Below are 20027 nucleotides of genomic sequence, written 5' to 3'. Positions count from 1 at the left end.
AAATTAGTATATGAAGGCTTTTAAAGTAGTGCACTAAGTATTCAGGTTTATTGCTTAAGAAAAAGAAAGCAGTACAACAGATAAAACTACCACATGAAAGCCTTGTAACAAGAATTGGGCATGCCCGCTGCTGTAGACTTTACATACTATTCACTTTGTAATACTGTAGGAGGTCAGAATGGATTTGGTTTTATTTTTCATTAAATATCAGTAGATAAGTAATCTATGAGATCCTGAATTCATGGATACATTTCTCCATCCAGAAAAGGTTAAAACAGCTGAAGAGTTTAGAAGAGGAAATGCTAGCAACCAAAAATATTGGGAAGCACAAGGGCACAATGGGTGCAATCCATATAAAAATGTATCTTGTAAGAAAACCATAGGATATTTTACTATATAAGCACAAACTGTAAAGAAATCACTGGAGCTGAAAAAAAAAAACTCTTATAAAAGGTCAAATACTGATCTCTGAAATGTGTCATAAATTAGCATAAAAACACTTGAAAACTGCATGTAAATTAAATACATGTGTTCAGTACCTGCTGTTAAAAATTCATATGCAGTCATCCTAAAACTTGCCTCAATTTATGCAAGATTGGTGGATGTTTCAGAAACAGTCACAACACAAACGTGGAGATATCATTTGACTATCTGGCTTCGTGATGTTATATTCCAGTGGGGGTCATTTCGCCAGTAGGCCACTTCCATGCTGCTGACCAAGCTTTTTGTATTCTGAACCCAATCTTTCCCCTGCTGACCAATTATCAGGAAACTCAGAGACTTACTGTCTCCTCACTGTAGTAAAGGGATATAAAGGAACTCAATGCCTCTGCCCTGTTGCAGCCGTAAAAAGTGATACCGAGCGGAGCAGATATCAGGTCACATTTAAACTTTAGGGTTTTTTTTTAGGGATTCTCCCACCGGCTTTTCCTGGACTGAAATCTTGGAAGTGTTCCTTACGCTCCTACACTGACACAAATGTCAAGCCTAACAATATAAAGGAGATCACGTCCATATCATCGTGTGGTAACCTTAAATGATCCATGGAGCAATCGTTTATGTAGGAGTCAAGAAGTCTTTAAAACTGATATATAACTGAGGAGCACAGCAAAGTATTCATTAAAGATTATACTCAGAGATTAAAATGTATCTCTTAATAATCTCTGTCAGTACTAAACTCTACCTTCTTTAACTTGAACCTAACTTTATTGTCCTTGTTGCCCAGCAACAAGAACAATAAAGCTTTCTTCCAAGAAAAAGTTTATTATCATCCTCATCTTATCTATTTTCTCATCCCTTCTGGTGCTATAAAGTCACATTAAGTTTGCTTCATTGCAAATGGGTTTAGTGAATTAATTTAATTATCTTACCAATCAAAAATTACATTGCATGCTAACAGCACAGACCTAAGGAAAAGTGATGAGTCGAGCTGCAGTGCAATTAAGAGGCAAAGGGTGGAAAGGACAACATTGTTGGGTCCATACTTTGTCTCCCTCTACTGGTTGAAAAGTGTGCCTTCAGTCGAGCAATTAAGCAGCAGTCAAAAGCTCTTCCCGCTGATCCACTGGTCTCATTATCAGTCCATGTAGAGATGCTGATTCACATCCGGGACCAACAGAAACTGCTCATTTGTTTGAAACTGACTCCAGGTAAACGGCATTCCCTGCTGGTTCCACTGTTGAATCACAGGGCAGTCTGCCCCCCCTGTCTTTGTTGCCAAAGGGCAGGTTCTCCTCATGTCTGTGTGGTGGGGAACCAGTGGAAAACTGTATCCATCTCTGTGGAGATCCAGAGGAGTTTTGTCTATGTTTTGCATGTCACTCGGCAGATGGGGAAATGAGGATGTCGGACATTCAGAATTCCTCACGGCTGTACGTCAAGGGGGAAAAGATTATTTTCTTTAATTTCTGAAAAGTTATTGCATAGAAATTAAGATAGTACAGTATGTACTTAGGAACAATTGAGAGTAGTGATTTTAAGTGATATTGTGATCCAACAGGCAGGCTTTACCCTACACCTACCCTATTGTTCATATTTAAACGAATAAACACATAAATAGTGAATAGAGTTTACCATCCCTACAAATCCCAAATGACTTGTGAAATCGACATAAATTTATTACATGTTTAACGTATGGCTTCATAGATAGGCAACTTTATATGATGACCAACAGACAGGTAGGAGGGAAAATATTAGAATAATACCTTTTTTGTGCAACCTTAAATTAGTTCATAATCAGGATCATTGGATTCTTAATAGATTTTTAGCAGTTTAGTAAATTCAAACCCAAGCCCATCACAGGGAATGAAACTTTTTATAACATGTACTCTCATCACTGACCTTTATATCATATTCAGCTAAACTACAATCAAGCTAATCTCCAGCTTCTTTAACATCATTCTTAAATACTCTCTATCAATATGAATAAAAATTAAATTGAATGAAAATCCTCATAATCAAACAGAGAGAAAGATTATTAAAGACAGTGATTTGGTCAAAGACAGTTTTCCTGGATCTCACCTGTTTCTGTTGGGAAGAAGCAGCAATTTTGCAGCTTCCTTGCAACAGTGCTGTACGAGGAGCTGTCCGCATTGATTTTTGCCATTCCAGTAGCCTTGGAAACCGCATAAACAAAGTTTAAATACCACAATGTCACCAGACGTTTGTTAAAAACACAGAAATCTCATTTGGAAATTGCCTAGCATTGCCTAGAAATTGCCTAGAAAACTATGCTCGGAAAAACATTCACAGCGGCATGTTTTAAGGGCTCTAAAGTAGATATCACTGGTTTGCACAGTACCTGTTGAGATGTGAAGCTGTATGTCATTGTTGGATTCACAGGAACAAAGTCACTTTGCTTTTCAAAGTCTTCAGCTGCTACAAAGAAACACATTTTAACATCTATGAGGCAAGAATCGATGTGTTCAGGAGGACTTTCCATTACCAGTGTGTTCAGCTCCATTTATTATTGTCCAGTGGTCAAATTATACACATTCTTAACACATCCTTGCCACCCACACTCAGCTCCCAAGTATGTGTGCATCACACACAGACACACACTCACACTTACTCTGCGTACTACCTCTCTGCTTGGCTTCTCTTCTCCATTTAGCACGTCTGTTAGAAAACCAGACCTTTGAGGGACAGAAGCCACACCTCAGGAACAGACAGCTTAAATGTATATGAATTTCGTGATGCTAAAATTGATGAAAAGTCTACCTTGATGGTGTCCTCGGGAAGTTTAATTTCAGCAGATAGCTTCTCTCTTGTGTACATGTCAGCATACTGGCTGCGAGAGAATTCTGATTCAACACAGAGAAATAGATCTTTAACTATTACTGAGTCTAAAAATTATGCATTGTGTTAGTTTGAAATAGCTGTAGAGGTTTTAAGTCACCTTGCTCAAGTGCTCTGCTCTGCTCTGGCGTAAAGGTGGTGCGGATTCTGTGCTGCACACCTTTGGATTTCTGTTTTTTACTGCACTCTGTCTCAAACTTCTCAAACTTCTTTGCTTCTTCTTGAGCCAGAGAATACAAATCTGCACATATGGAAACACACAGACTACATGCAGTTAATATTTATACATTTATGTGTTAAATTGTCATGTTCAGTGATAAAAATTCTGATCAAACTCGATAGTCTTCCTAAACCGTTATAAATGACTTCTCCAAGGACCAAGTTACTTACCCTGCTCAACCCTGACATCAGCGTTGAGGTCCATCCACGATGGTCCGCGGTCCAAGTGGATCTTTCTTAAAATCCTATTTATGGACGACACCTTGCAGAACACAGTGTGCACAAAACACCATCAAGTGCTAGAATCGTTTCAGTGTAGTTAAAGTACATTTGAATTTGAATCTTACTTACGCTGGGGACGTTGGAGGCCTTGCATATCCGCGCCGCTGCGAGACGTTTTCGGATTTCCCAAGCAAAAATAGTCGGATTTTCCCTTTTGCACTGGATGATCGTGGAGATGACACCGGGGGTGAGAAGTCGGGGGCGGCTCCCACCGATGGTCTTGGGTTCCAGGAGTCCTGTGCGCCGGTAGCGGCTCAGGATCTTACTGACGCACCCGTTGGACACCTAAAGATGCAAGTGAGCTCCACTGTGTTAAACAAGAATAATCCGTTGATGCTGCATTTAACATAACATCGCAAAAGCTTATTTTTTCGAAATCCAAAGTTGTTGTTGTTTTTGTTGTTGTTGTTTTTGTTTATCACTATTCAGGTTACCGTACCCTGAGTATCCTGGAGATCTGGCTTGGACGGACTCCCTCCAAGGCCAGCTGAATCATTTTTCGTCTCTTGGGTTGTGGGAGCGGTCTTCCGTTGAGAAACATTCCTCCTAACTGGTTGACATTTCCACCACCTTATCACAACACATACTAAATTGGTTATTTTTTCTAATTAACCGAATACAACGAGTCCACTAAAATGTCTTACTGTCGTTCATATCTAATCCATATTCACTGATTTGTAACGAATATAAATAAGTGGTTAAAAAATGAAAATGAACCTTTATTTTCCAGATCAGTGTTCGTTCCGCACATCTCTCCTTGCTCCCAGCCTTGATGATGAAACTGAAGTCAAAACTATAAGAACTTTTTTCCAGAGAGGGGGGAGACCTTGGACTGCAATGTGAAGAATGCGATAAATTAGAATTAACGAAATTGTCGCGGTAACTCCACTCCAGTCTGGTGAACGAATTACAGTGAGAGGAATCCCACCCTTCAGCAGCAATTTATAGACCTGCACACCTCAACATGACGTGGTGATCCGATTCCTGAAATGTAAATAGTCTACTGCTTTGAAAGAGAATGTGCGTGTTAAAGGCTGGACATGTGCTTCAAGTTGGTGCGTTTAAGCGGCCAGAATCTTCGGACATAGAACAATATCCTAGCTTTAAAACCACCTGTATTCTGATCCTTTTCGGCGATTCACAAAGCACGTTTCAAGTAGCCTATTTTAAAAGCAAATGCAGACGGGGGAAGACCAAGTGAGTGATAGGAATGTATTTTGTAGAAGAATTTCCCACAAAGCGTTCCGGCAAGCCAAAATTAGAGCTCGGTTTTTGTTGTTATAATAACATCTAGACATGTCATAGTGTGAAACATCCAATCAGATATAACCTACCCCCACATCATGTCAGCATCTTTGCACCATCTACTAGTGGGATATTACACACTGCACACTTGGGCAAAGCTGATGCCACCTGAGCGCACTTTACTAAATTTCTTGGCAATGTCTGATCATCTAAAGCGTCACAAACAAATAGATTAAATCTGTTTTTAACGTCTAGTAGCCCGTGCACTGCTCCAGCAGCTGACACACAAAAGAGTAATATCCGAGCTTGGGAACTCAAAGAGCTTCCTTTTGCGCAGTAGCTGGTTGCAGTCTTAATTAGACAATGCAGTTTTCAGCGCAGCACACTTCAGTCCTTCTCTTTTCTGCTTTGGCTCTTCTTAATGTAACGAAAATACATACCTAACCGTCTTGTTTCAAAGAAACTACATGGTCAACATCAGTGTGTTTCTCATACTTTAGTGGGTCACGTGACTTGAACATCCTCTCCTAGGTTAAGTGGCTCAGATTAAAATGATCTCTGGTCTCCTTTCATAAAACAAACATTTGGAAATCTGCTCCTATGACGACTGCCATATGGTAAAGTGCTTTTGATAAATCATAAATCCATCACAAAGTCTCTTTATTACATTTTCTTTCAAAACGTGAACAAATAGACTCCTATATGGGCGCAAGGAAAGGGCCAATTGGGGGACCTCTTTTTATGCAGAAGAGGGAGGCTAAAACAACCCTCACAGATGTTCCTTGGGCAGCCAGCAGATAAAAATACGTTGTAAACGTTTCAAAGGGAAATATTTGACGAGCAAATATTAGCCTATGTGAAAACCCACACGAGGCTCGTCTTTTGGTCTGTTTAATGACTAATTGAATCATTAGTTGGGTCCACACAGATCGAAGTGCCACCGAAATAAAGGCTTAGATTTTAAAATGCCATATGGCCCAAATTATACATTAACCACGAGTTAGAGGATAATAATACTGTGTGTACAATCAGCCAGGTTGGATAGAGGACAGCCATTTTTGGACACCATCATCTCCTTGCCAACCGACACAAAGAACGACCAGGGCGACGGTTTCTATTTATTACCAGCGAGTCAGCGTGGTCATTGATTTATAGTACTTTACTGCACATACAGTGTGTGCCAAACGAGAATAATTAAAGAACTTATGCTGTGTTGTTAAGACAGCAACACGTTTTCGTTGTGCGTAAATTTTAGTATGTGCTCGCCAGGGGAAGGGGTGAGTTTCAGCGCTTAAATAGTGCCACGGACAATATATACGTTGTAGTTATATGCCATAGATCTTTGTCTTGTGTATAAAAACTTGCGTATTGGTGCTTTACTGCTTTACTGTGTCCTAAAGCGTTTAGAACTGTGAAAAACTCAGCCGCGTAAAAAGGTTACCACAACCTCTCCAAAGCGCACCGAGTAGCTGTGTGCGCAACGAACTCGTTTTCATGGTCAGTTTCCTCCATCCTGTTACGAGATGGCAACGCGATTCAAGGAATGTTGACCTTTTTGAATTTTAAGATCGTAAATGTTCCCGCATTCTGTGAATGGAGGTGATTGTTTTAGTTTTTAATCATTGTTAGATATCCTACATGCGGTTGCATGGCCGCAGATAGCAGGATAAAAGACGGAAACAGTCTGTCTTAACATGGCATTAAGTGTAAATGTGACTTAAATGCTTATTTTTATTTGATTTGATTTTTTACTTGACGGAACTAAAAAAAACTAATGCTGATTATATTTTTAACAGCTTAAATTTGGAAAATACACGCGTTATTCACACATTTTATGCAAGGTAAGTCATTCTTGCAATGCTTCATGTTCCACATGACCAGGTTTCCCAACATTTAGTCGCAACCTAACCCCCCCACTTTTTAATCATTAGGATTTGATTTATTTATTTATTTTTACATTTTCATAGATCCCCAAACCAAACTTTATGCAAACGAAAATAAATCACTATTTATCCTTTTTTAAACACGTTTTAATATAAATATACATTTTGCGCTTTGTTTCTTCTGTGTTCTGCAGCACGGACACAGAAAATGATAAATATATTTTTATCTGGATTTCCCCCTTAAACCTTGTGCAGCTTTGCCATATCAAAGCATGCTCAATAACATTTGATTTTTTTTTTAAATTGTAATATACCTAAACGATTAAAAATAACAACAAAAATACAAGCATTTTTAGATCGTCAATTCTATGATTTGATTTAGTTCAAAGGGTTTGATTTCACAATGGTTTAAAGCATCAAAAGTTTTATTAGCAGCTCCAATTTAACGGTCACCAGCTGCCCAAGAACACAGTGTTCTGGCGCTGGCCTGCCTTTGTTTTGTTCTGTTTTGTCAATAAACCAGTTGAACCTTTATATGTTCTATGCTTGGATGAGCTCGTGTGTGTGTGTTGGACAATATTTAGCTGTCAACAAGCTAGTAAAAACTTCCCTTGCAATCACTGATTGACTGACCTGAACATACAGACTACCAGGTTTAAGACTTGGTGATACTATTTATAGGACGTAAAATGAACGTGAAATGTGTATATATGTACACACAACATACAAGAAGATGAATACAAATTGAAATCAGATATACATGAATCAAACACAGCATTAAAACTACTGATAGGGGAAGTAAGCACTGACCTATTTTGAGGCAATGTTAGGTTAGGAAATATTAGTTTCTCCCATTCATGTGGATTTTACATTAATATCACCACACACTACTTACACTACTTACCTAAACAATGCTGACTTTGGACCACTGTCTATCTATCTATCTATCTATCTATGGAGAAGGATGACTGTCCTGCCAACTTGAATACTAACTAGAGTTTTAAAAAGCCCATAACGGAGATTAACCTTTACATGAAATATATAAATATATGTAAATGCATGAATTATAATTATAGTGAAAAGTGAGAATAATGGGGTAATTGTCCAAGTTTCTAGCAATACCTTGAAAACTGTTAAAAACTTCTCTTCAAGACATTTTTTTACTCTGCTGCACATCCTGCAGACTGCTGACAGTATTTTAAATAATGGAGTCAGCATCGCTGTTGGGGAGATTATCATTTCTAAATTACCCCGTATGTTTTTTCAAATAATACTCCTTTATTTATTTAAAAAGGACGTCATGTCAGTATAACTCAGTCTACATATACACCAATGCATCAGCATAGCCCAGTATTCATGTTACTTAGAGGGAAAATCCAGCTGTGGTCACCCACACTCATCATGAGCATGAATGTCATGGTAATTCTGGGCTTTAAATGGTTTCTTTGAACTGCTTTTTTCCAGCATGAAATGTTTGCTCAGCTTACATCTTTAACATTAGAAAGCAAGAATGTGGTGTAAAAGTTTGACTATTTGACTATATTTTAGATTTTCACTAATCCACAGTATACATATAGTTCTTTACAGTAAAATTATACATGCGGGCTTAAATATGTACATACCTCAAACAAGCTAATGGCAACATTCTGGCTGGATATTTGACTACCCTTCTTGTCTAAATTGGTCAAGTTCATTCAAATTGGTTGGTTTCCTGACATGGACTTAACTTTTAAGCACAGATTTTCAGTTGTGCTGAAGCTGGAGCTTTGAGACATCCATTCCAGAAATGTAATGCTAGACTGCATTACTTATTTCAAAACCAGTTTTGATGTGTTGTTGGAACACCCAAATGTGTTCAAGTTTCACCCATCTAGATTTTGAACTGAGGTAAAGTTAAAGAATCTGGGGGTAGTCCTCCTTCTTCATTACTCCATCCACTTTGTGCAATGTACCAGTAAAACTTTTCTCTAAAAGGCATTTGGCTTGTCCACATGTGCAGCTGCAACATTCAGTCAAGCTTGGCGGTGTTGATTTTAGACCAGAGTCTCCTTTCTTGGTCGATACAGCCCATGGAAAACTTGCTTCAGTGTGGACAGTGACCCTAGTGTTCCAGCAGTTTCCAGTTCATGGCAGCCTTGAGCTCTGATTGTTTGTGGGATGTTCCCGAACATCCTAACAAATGCCCTTCCATCTAAGGGTGAGAGTCCAGGTCTTCCTCCAGACTTTGACAAAGTGGTGAAACAACCAACTAACTTGTACTTATGTACAGCTGTTTGAACTGATGATCTTCAAATCTACAGTTGTTTAGAATTAGCTCCAAGAAACCTTTCCAATGTCTAAACGAAACACCCAATTCTTATTTTAGTCATAAAACATGTTTGCTGTACAATCATTCCCCTCTGAAAAAAAGAACAGTTCAAACAGTTAAAGCCCAAAACTATCATGATAGTGATGAAAATGAAGAGTGTTTACAAATGGAAAAGCACTCTCTAGATCTGCATAATCAGTCATTAAAGTATGCAATTTCATAACTGCCTATATCACACTGCTCATATACAGAACACAGGTGACAAACCGAAGTGAAAAAAACAAAACCTTTATGCTTGGCATTCTGTTGGAGACATTTTAGCAGCATAGTTTGATTCCACTTCTTCCCTCCCTACTGCAAATCAGTACAAGGAATTTCTGAGAGATTGTGTTTATTCATTGATGTAATTGAAGGATGTGATATATTCAGATATTCTGATGGTTTCTTCCAGTATGATTAAACTGGAGAATCAATACAGGCAGTTTGGCCTTTTATTTGAAATATCACTTACACAGACCACTATCACACCAAGACTAAGCATGTCCTTCACGACATCCACAAACCTTCTCTTTGGTTTTCCTCTGTTCCTCCTGCCTGTCAGCTTCATATTCAATATCTCCAGTATATCCACTATCCTTCCTCTGCAAATGCCCAAACCTTCTCAGTCTTGCCACTCTAAAGCTAAAATTTGTGAATATATCTGCGTTATTTCACTGTTATTATTGTTTATAATACATATTCTTTGTTTCCATCGACCAACCTTTAATGTATTTTATTTGTCACTTTGGAGGTGTGTGACGAAATTGACGTTTTTCCGACACGGCTTGAAGGCAGCGTTATCTGGGGTAACACTGTGCTGACGTGTCGTACCTCTTGCACCGGAAGTCTTTATTTCAAGTCGCTTACGCGGTCAAAAAGCATCTCCATTAACTTCCATTGACGCTGGTCTCCAGACCCGGAAGTATTTTCACGTGCGTGGCAAAGTGTGTTTCCGGTATAACGTGTGTGTTGATCGGTGTTCAGCCTTTTTCTCTTGGCTTTCATTAGAACAGTCACTCACCTCAGAGTCCCAGCTCACTTGCCTGGTTACCCGTTAACGGCGTTGAATCTCAAACCGGTGGACATGGCATCTGTTTCGGGACCAGCTCAGACAGCCTCTGCTTCGGCTCCTCCTCTGCAAAGAGGAATCGTGAAAATGGTAAAGAGCCTAACGTGGATATGTGTACACACTGCGTGAGTGTAGGGAGGCAGCTAGTTAGCTCAGGGACCCAAGGGCTAATAAAGGCTCATAAAACTCATATAGCCTTAAGTGATCTTATTTGACGTTACAAATAATACGATCTGTTGAATGCATCTGTTGACAATGTGGTGCTGACAAGTTTAAATAACTATCTTAGGCGATTCGCCACTAAATCTGTTAGCCTGCTAGTAAGCAGAAGGAAACATTAGCATGGTCGCTATCTTGATAGTTAGCTGGAAACTATTTGGTTAGAAATTCAAAGTTTATTGGAATTGAGTTGTTTTAAAACCCACTGACTGGTTTGAGTCACATTTTCTTGTAGACGAATTACCTAGGAACTACTGCATTTTAGTAACGTGGGAGCTGTAACGACACCAGATGTTTAGTTTCTCAGCTAACGGCTATGCTAGCCAATAGCTAACTTATATTTACTTTAAAGCAACTGGTTATTTATATGAACAAAGTTCGTTGTGTCTGTAAACACTGTCCACTTTGTGTTGAGCAGTAGCGCAGACTAAACCAGTTTAATCAATGCTTCCCAGACTAGCGTATAAACTAAGTTGAGAAACTCCTGTCCTCTAGTTGCCGTTTCGCGTTTTGTCACGGTTTCCTGCGGGTTCCGCTGAAACATCTTCTAGCTTCAAAGTGTCTGTTAATAACGGCGGGGCTCCAGACATTGTAAGATAGTAGCTGGCTGATGTGTCCCGTCAGCTGAAGCCACAGACGAGGGATTTTCTCGGTGTGCTGGTTAAAACCAGCCAGAGAAAACTGACACGTAGCTGCAGTTTTCTTGCCCCCTATAATCTGCCATTCATCTCGGTTGTGTGTAACCTATGTTTGTCCATATGTTGCTTAGGGTTGAGTCATGGGAAACTTTATTCAGTGTCAGTTTTTTTTCTCGTGTATTTTCAGTTTCAGCCTGGGCACTTCTGCTATCTTACTTTGTTTAAAACAATTTTCATATATATAATTGGTACATACAGATCCGTTTAAGCACCTCTCATGATGACAGTTTCATGGTGTGTTTCAATTAAGTCATTTAACATTTGAATGAGCTGACAAAATTAATAAGTTAGTGTTGTTGTTTGTTTGTTTTTTCAACTGCCCTTTGTGGCCCATACAGACCTCCGTACTTGAAACAAACAGACAAAAAACTACTGTCCAATTTCTGCACTCTATTAAAGAATGATGCTTCCCAGTCTTTTAATTTATTTAAATAGGACCAAATCACAACAACAGCCTTTGAAAACACTGAAAGAAGTTGATGCATTATGGTGCATGACAAGAAGTCTGAACAACTGTTTTTTTGTTATGAAGGAGTTTGTATTTGAGAAAGGTGATCAGTGAGTCAGGCAGAAAATTCAGGGTGTAACTGTCTGTTACTCGTTACAGCTACACCTCTGTTTTGCCTTTACTTGTAGGGAGTGGAGTCGGTTAGTGGGAGCACCTTTGATTTGATTTATCTAGAGCAGATCTTAGATCAACAACACCCAGTGATGCTTCCTGCAGACACCCTGGGGAGTTAGCAGATAAAGGTTGTTTGCTCAGATTTGTGTAAATGCCATGGTTGTCAAACCCGACAGGAGGTTATCTGTGCCATCACATGGGCTGATCTCGCCTTGCATTTGAATGACAGTCACCATAGTAACGTAGTACGAAGCTCCTTTCCAGTCAATTGTACAGGCACATTAGCATCCACACTGTTGATTTCCTCTTTTGCTGACTAATTGTATTTAATGTCACACCAATTTAAATAATTCCACAGCTTTTATTCACATCTGTGTGTGTGTGAAATTATTATGGTTTAAGAGCAGAATCTGTGGTGTTTTTAACCAATATTCGTACTTTTGCTTCTGTCGTACCGAACTGACCATTTATATTGTCTTCTTTGCCAGGTCTTGTCAGGCTGTGCCATCATAGTTCGGGGTCAGCCTCGAGGTGGCCCACCCCCAGAGCGTCAGATCAATCTCAGCAATATCCGAGCTGGGGCCTTGGCCCGCCGAGCCGCACAGGGCCAGCCCGACAGCAAGGACACCCCTGATGAGGTGAGTGGTTCTGTTGGTTTGTGTTTATATTTATGTTTGACACATATCAGTGTCAGTATGTTACCAATAATGGTGTGTCGTGGAAAAATCAGAGTCAGTGTGTTAAAGAGTAAGTGCAGGTCATATGCTTAATGAAATTTAAAGGACCTGCATTTGTTGATTTGGCTGGTTTCTCACATAAAGGAAATGTGCACACTTGCTGAGACATTGACCAAATGAATCAAGTCATTTGCATGTGCATCAGGGACATAGCATTAGTACACAATTTTAATTGTTTCAGTGACATATTTAAGAAGGGGCCAGCATTAGTGTGGCTATTTTCATGTCAATACAACACACCTTTATGCTGGTCTTGTGGCTGTGAACCTTGGAGGCTAAAGGAAGTTTAAGCTGTAGGTGGTTCCCCAACATGTTTTATCCAAAAGAAAGGATTGGATTTGTACCTGAGCCAGTATGTCTTTACTATTTGTTTACATCTACTGATACTGACATCTACTGATGAGTCAAATGTCACCTTTTCTTGTCTGCAATGTAGCCATGGGCCTTCCAAGCCAGAGAGTTCCTGCGGAAGAAGCTAATCGGCAAAGAAGTGTGCTTCACAGTGGAATACAAGAATATGCACAGGGAATACGGCATGGTCTACCTGGGGAAAGGTGTAGTGCCATTTCTTAAACTACAATTATGCTTCTTTTTAAAATTGTAACTTTAGTTTGTATTTCTATTATAAAGCCATGTCATTATGTGGAAAACATAGGTTGCTTGCAATTTTCTGACGGTACATTGCGGTAGACTAGTGATGGTAATACATTTTCTTTGTCTTTCTTTTTATTTTAGACACAACAGGTGAAAACATTGCTGAGTCCTTAGTGTCCGAAGGCCTTGCCACAGTCCGCAGGGAAGGATTCAGAGGGAACAAGTAAGATTTTTGGTTCTATTCTTTCTGTTATGTATTAGTGTTTGTTTTAAGAGTTTCATTTTTTATGATTTTTGGAATCTTAAACATAGTTGTTTTTTTTAACCAGTTGGGAGACTTTTTTTTTTTTTTTTGCATGTAGCTTCTGTGTATGTTTTAATTATGTTGAGAAAAAAAAGGCACCATAGCATTGCAGCTGTGTAAAAGTAATTGTCATAAAAGTATGTAAGTATGTAGTTGAGATCACAGGCATGGCTGACACATGATTAGACAGTACTCGTGAATACTTCTCGTGGGACACGATGTCAACACGTTTAGGTGTTGCTGCCCATCCGATCCCATTGCATTGTGGCTGATGCAGAATTTATAATAAGAGTTTAAAAAGTACACTTACTGGATAATATATGTATTTTTTTAAAATCAGAATATTTGAAAAACAAATCGCCCATAATGAGTAATAAACTTTTCTGTTATTGTTTAAAAAGTGCAGTATGTAAGTGAGTGAGGGAAGACACACCTGCAGAAATAAGATTCAAGAAAACTATCCACTCACAATGAGTTCTTCGACTGCTTTCAAGAATGTTTTGTTTATACAACATATGTTTGGGATGTGATATGGTTAAAATGTCAGGGTGATGGTAGCAGGAGTTACTCGAGTCTGTCAAGGTCAGTGCAGACGGCCTATTCAGAAAGACCAGATAGAAATGTACCTGATACATCCTTCTTCTGTGCTCAAATTGTTTTGAGGCTTGTTTTGTCTTGTCTTGTCTGGTTATTGATTATAATTGTTGTATCAATGAGTGCTCTACATCTCTAAACCCTATGTTACGTCTATGAAAGCTTTAGCTTGGTAGTGAAAGCAAAAGTAAATAATTACTCAGAATCTTCTCCAGCCAGATGACAGCACAGCAGGTCTAGACCTGATCCAAGTTGGTAATTTCACAATTCTAATGAATGGTTTTGTTTTTTTCAAAGACATGGTCTAATTTGATCTGGATGGATATAAGATATCCTTTATAAGATAAAGATGTCATCTATGTGCAGAGACTAAAACTAGGAACTAGAAACTAAAATGAGGATCTTTTAAAAATAATGTGGCCATTTGTTTTATTAACTGAGAGAAACATTACTGGCATCATCAGTCTGCTAACATGACAGCATTGTCATTCAGACTGGGTCACTTTTAGTCCTTTCAGCTTCATTGCTTACATGCAAATGATCCGTGGCAACATGCATTATATAACACTGGCTCCAGTAAAGAGTAGACAGACTTTCAAACATTAGGTCTTTATGGCTTTGTCATCAAGACAAAACGAAAGTGTGTATGTTTATACAACAGCGCTTTAAGACAGGGAAATCAGAAGCATACAAGAGATGAATGTTTTTATCTAAATGACGAGGTAGAACGTTAGGGTGTACATGCTTTTGCCACTTAGGGTGTTCTCCAAGGTGGTTGGCATCTCAAAGATACACGAGAGACATGTTCAGTCCCAGTCTTGTGCATTTTATCTGCTGCTGTGACTGCAGGCGGTTTAGATGTTTGCTGTGCTGAAAGTGACTGAGCACCCTGGTAACTTTGCCATAACAGTAGCATAGACTATCCTATGATGTCAGATGTAGTAACATTTTTGCATACATGAAGCTTTCAGGTGGCATCTGCATAGAGTGCGTGCTATGTACAATTTTAGTTGGTTGTATTTTATGTGTTAGGGTGCCATAATCAAATATGTTGGCACAACAAACCATAAGTGGGTCATTATATATGTAACTGATATTGTAGATTTGTTCCACTTAAAGATTGCTGGCTCAGTCAGTGCTATTAAAGTAATTTTGATGTCAGAGAGTTTAATTTGCATCTAAACACTTCGCACTTGGAACAGGGAGGAAATCACTTTTGGCAACATGAGGTAATCTTCTTGCTAAGGCTTATCGCAGTACAAAACTGGAAAATCCGTAGGGAGATATACATAAGTCCTCAACTAGTTAGACTGTAGAGAATTGAGATGGAGCCAAAGTATCCCAGATGGTGGCAGCATTACCCTGCTGCTATATCAGTGTCCCTCTGAAACTCTTTTCTGCCACATTGCCCTTAGGCAGTAATTCCCTAAATACACTTGCACATGCAGAGCTATAGGACAGAGTGCTGTATATCCCCCCCAGTGGCAGTATTTGCACATTACACACATTACAAGCAATTTGACTCACGCTGCTACATTTATATCTTCCAATATGAACAGAGATGATGTGACTATTTTGCAACTAATGACCTATTTCAAGCATTCTGCGCAATGGCCTAGAACAAGCACTAATGTAAATTATGCTTAAAGTGTAAGCTGGCATCATTTGGCCAAAGGGGGAACCCATTATTCAGGAAGGACTCGAGGCCTCAGTTTTTTGCGAGTGCACTAACCAACAGTATCATTGCTCTTCATGACTGGCTACATTGATCATACAAACTATGGTGTGATAATTATGGAGCTGATGATAATGATGATGGCTTTGGACAGTGCAGTTAAACATGTGCTCAGAAACTGAAGCTGCAGCTTAGCCTGTTCACAAATTTGGTGCACAGCAGTACACCATGTTAGGATGGTACTGTATTTAATGACACTTTTTGTAATGCTACCAGCGCCATTTATAAGAAAACTATTACTATTCTGTTTTTTTTCCTTTCTTTTTCTCCTTTAGAAGTTAGAATTGAAATATGTGTTTAGCTTTCATATCGAAGCTAACAGATTCATCATTTGAATGATTTTTGCTTTGACTTGATCAGTCGTAGAAAATGCTGTCTGTAGTGCTGAACCATAAGGGGACTGTATTGAGTTCAGTCATCAGTCTCGTCTTTTTAGTGTTGCATCTTAGCCTCTGTCACTATGTCTGCCTGCTTTTTCTTTGTAAATTGGTAATCTGTTTACAAAGAAAAGCTAGACCCTGAAAATTGGTTAGATTCCAGTGTGTTGCACTTTCCTTGTGAAATATTAAAGCCACAGGATGAAGGGGGAGCTCGACTTATTGGTTTATAAAGCCCACCCATCAGAGCCCCCCCCCCCCCCCCCCCCACCCCTCCCGTTGCTTCTTTTTAACTGGAGCCCCAGAGGAGTACTGGTTGAGGGGTGTAACTGTCTGAGGGATAAGCTGTTTTTCTTCTAGGTCTCACTATTCACAGGGAGTGGAACCCTTCCAGTCAAGTACACCAGGGAACACGACTTACTATAACCTCTTCGAACTGTATGAAGACTAGAGGGAACCGTTTACTAAAGTTCCGCATTTTTGTATCTGTTTATGGTATTTTGGGTTGCACAAGGGAGACATGAGGTGATGAAAGATTTAGCCTACAGCATGTTCAAATATAAGGGAATTGGAAAGCTTCTCCTTGGCCCTTGTTTCTCCAGCAGTCTTGCTCAGTATTTCGCTCTCTCACCCGTCAATATCTGTTTTGATTTGAAGTAGTGTTGGTTGGAAGAGTTGCTGACCTAAAAAGAAAGCGGTCTATTTGGAGACATGGATAAGTTTGCTATCGTCTTCCTCCACACATGAAGTTATTTCTATATCTTAACCAATCTCTGCTTATGAGTTGCTCTCCTTTTATTTTGTGGCTTTATTATTTTTCTTCAGTCTGCATTCCTTGATTGCATTCTTAGTTTCTCTTTCTGTATCTTTGTAGGTTTCTGTTCCCGTCTGGTTCTTAAATACTAAGTAGCTTAAACAAAATGGACTTCTTACAGAAAAGTTTCACCATTGTTGCTCAGTAAGCAAGAAACTGTTTCAATTCAATCTGAAGTTTGTAGCTAAATCAGTGTAGAGGGGAAAGTGAACTTGACTGCATTTTGGGCGCGTGGCCAAAAGCCCAATTAAGTGCACACAGCTGGAGATGGGGGGGGGGGATATTGTGTGTCCGTATGTGTGTGGCATTTTAAATGCGAGCCACTTTGTTGGCTCTGCAAAGTGAAGCAAGATGCGAAAAATTTCAATTTCTCTGTTTATTTTTAAAAACCTCTTGTCACAGACCGCAACTCCCAGTCGGTCGGCCTTTGCTTCTTGGAAAAACAAAAACCCGCCGGCCAATTGAAGTTCTGAATAATTAAAGTTGTGCGAGGCCTCTCAAATGGCATTAGGCTGCACAATTTAGGAAGCCAGCATGGAATTAATTATGGCGTTTGTAGCCAGCTGCGTGGCTGCTTTTGAAGGAGCTGTTAAACACTGTTATTGTCGCTTCACAAAATGCTCAGATACATTTTTAAGCAGTTGTAATCTGGTCATCAGCTGGTTGCCAATAATATAAGAGTGCAGTTTTTTTTGGAACCGGCACTTAATTTAACAAAGCTAAAAACCATTGCAAGCACGTACGGTCCTTTTCTTTTTTTAAATTATCACTTTTGCATAGCTTGTGACAGTTTTGTTGTGTGGGAATAAAAAACCTCCAGTTGGGGCTGTAGTTCTGTGAATTTGCGATGAAGCCAACATGACAGAAGTCAGTTGTTGTAATTGTAGTTATTGTTATGGTAATTTTTTGGCCTACTGGTATAGAGCTTTGAATCGACAGCCGGCATAAGAGAAGCATGTTGAACTTAACAAGGGTAGCGACTCTACAATCAAAACCTTTTCCTGCTTGTTAAATACAATGTGTGTGTGTCTCTCTAACCAGTGTGAAATTAATTGCAGCTTGTTAACACGCTGAGCCAGTGGTGGTTGTCAGAACGGTTTTATGGTGCTCAAAGACCCGCTAATCTTTGTAGGTGCTGTTTGTAACATGTAACAATATTTAACTCAAGCTGTTACAGCTTTAATGCACCTGTGTTCTTTAACAGAAATCATTTAAATTTCAAGGTTGGTGAGAAGCCACATATAAAGTAGTGCCGCAGTGGCAAGGTTTCATGCTGCATTGCGTTTTCACCGAAGGGAATCTTTTATAGTTGCCATGGAGTTTTTCGTTTTGGTCTCGCGGTTTGTTAAAATTAGAGAAACTCAACTGCCCCTGCAGTGATGAGCCCACACACTGCGGCTGCATTCAAGTTCTCATAGAATAGAGGGCTTGTCAATTGGCAAAATATCTCTCCCATAGTTTTCCACATATTTAAAATTGCATCACAAAGCTCATATAGAGAAAAGTTAGCGATGTTATTTCTTGCATATACATTTAGCACCATACAGATTTTACAGCTTTAAGAGCGGTCAAAATTTTGAAAAGTGTTTTTTGTGGGTGTTCATTTTTTGGTTTTGGTTTTTTCAGTCCAGAGCAGGCCAGACTGTGTGACTTGGAGGACCAGTCAAAGGCCTCTAAGAAGGGTTTGTGGAGCGAGGGTGGTGGCGCGCAGACTATCCGCAACATCAAGTACACCATAGAGAATCCCCGCAACTTTGTCGACTCCTTGCACCAGAAACCTATCAATGGTAAGGAATATTAGATGGACTTTTACCTCACTCTTGAAAAATGAATGTTTGGCCTATGAAGAAAAACAATACATGAAAATGTAAAAAGAGATTACATACATAACCTCTGTTTGTTTATTTGGATCATGGGCCTCATGAGCACTACATGTTGAATTGTACTAAATAACTTTAGAGCAGGAAAGTTTGGGCAGTGCTGTTTTTTCCCTTTAATATTGTGATCTGTAAGATTCTTCAGAAAAACTGATCTTATTTAAAGTTAAGACTCTTAGATCATATCTTTATAAGGCAGCAGAAATCAGTTGATGTGGGCTTGGATGTTTTGTCCTGAATATCCACTTCATGGCATGTAAGGGCACACACTGTCTCGCTCTTCACCAGCTCATTCCTTTGGCCCTCATCTCGACCTATTCGAGGTGTAATGTGCCACTCTATTTCGAGAAGAGTGCCGGTAACAGTGGTTAAGCTCATTTCACCACCCTTCTGCGGAATAGAAAAATGAACAAGGGGCACTTTTTCTTTCTTTCATTTCTTATTCTTGCCATTTATGAGAATCTCAGGGCTATTTTAAAATTGGAGGCAGCAATCCAGTTGAAGTATTCTACACACAAAAAATAGCTGTTTAAAAATGGGTATGCCAGTTTCTCTCATCTGCTCATGCTACTCCCTGTTCCCATTGACATGCATGTAACACCTGTACATTCACATGTTCTATAGAGAGAAACCTTTAAGACACTGAGTGAGCCGATCGCAGAAGATTATTTAGGTGTGAAATTCCTTTTTTTAACAGTTACCTAAAAACCTGTCTAGATTAAATGCCCCTGCATTGAAGTCTGTTGTAATGCATATAAATTGGTTGTTTTTTTTCCCCCCACACAAAGAATTATGAAAGAAGTATGTACTGGGAAATTATGAAGCATACATTCAAGCTGACCACAGTCAAAGTGCTTTATTCATGTAGTGTCAGTTCAACAACAAAAGTGATCTCAAGGGAGTTTAAATTAGAGGTGGGAATCACCATACATCCCACGATACGATATTATCACAATACTTAATGCACGATACGATATTATTGCAATTTTTTAAAAATATTTTGCGATATTCAGATTCTGTACATAAAGGTAAACTTTATCAATATTCATTTTATCTAATAACAAAGTCTCACACTCAGTCTTTCTCTCATTTCACTCAGTTTTATTGTTGACAA

At 39.2% G+C, this 20027-nt stretch overlaps 2 protein-coding genes across 3 annotated transcripts in view; one reads left to right on the top strand and one right to left on the bottom strand.

Annotated features, from left to right (window-relative positions):
* Nucleotides 1-18: 18 nt before the first annotated feature.
* Nucleotides 19-6596, bottom strand: pax4 (paired box 4). Of its 2 annotated transcripts, none has more exons than XM_026147784.2 (10): nt 4516-6596; nt 4238-4368; nt 3868-4083; nt 3688-3778; nt 3398-3538; nt 3220-3302; nt 3071-3134; nt 2801-2874; nt 2521-2614; nt 19-1869 (listed from the first exon to the last, which is right to left on the bottom strand). In XM_026147784.2, exons 1-10 carry the CDS (start codon nt 4547-4549, stop codon nt 1577-1579), a joined length of 1221 nt encoding a protein of 406 aa, XP_026003569.1. In that variant the 5' UTR covers nt 4550-6596; the 3' UTR covers nt 19-1576. The 2 variants fall into 2 exon arrangements, with proteins under 2 accessions (XP_026003569.1, XP_026003568.1); XM_026147783.2 differs by having other exon boundaries at nt 2801-2877; nt 4516-6594.
* A 3478-nt stretch (nt 6597-10074) lies between these two features.
* Nucleotides 10075-20027, top strand: part of snd1 (staphylococcal nuclease and tudor domain containing 1) — a 179187-nt gene continuing 169234 nt past the window's right edge. The window contains exons 1-5 of the mRNA XM_026146181.2: nt 10075-10432; nt 12370-12519; nt 13055-13172; nt 13354-13435; nt 18663-18823. Coding sequence (XP_026001966.1) covers nt 10358-10432; nt 12370-12519; nt 13055-13172; nt 13354-13435; nt 18663-18823 — 586 coding nt within the window. The 5' untranslated portion in view covers nt 10075-10357. The remainder of the gene's footprint in view (nt 10433-12369; nt 12520-13054; nt 13173-13353; nt 13436-18662; nt 18824-20027) is intronic.

This window comes from Astatotilapia calliptera, chromosome 17 (genome assembly GCF_964374335.1).
Source record: "Astatotilapia calliptera chromosome 17, fAstCal68.1, whole genome shotgun sequence".
Taxonomy (NCBI): domain Eukaryota; kingdom Metazoa; phylum Chordata; class Actinopteri; order Cichliformes; family Cichlidae; genus Astatotilapia; species Astatotilapia calliptera.
This window is presented reverse-complemented; position numbering and strand designations above follow the sequence as displayed.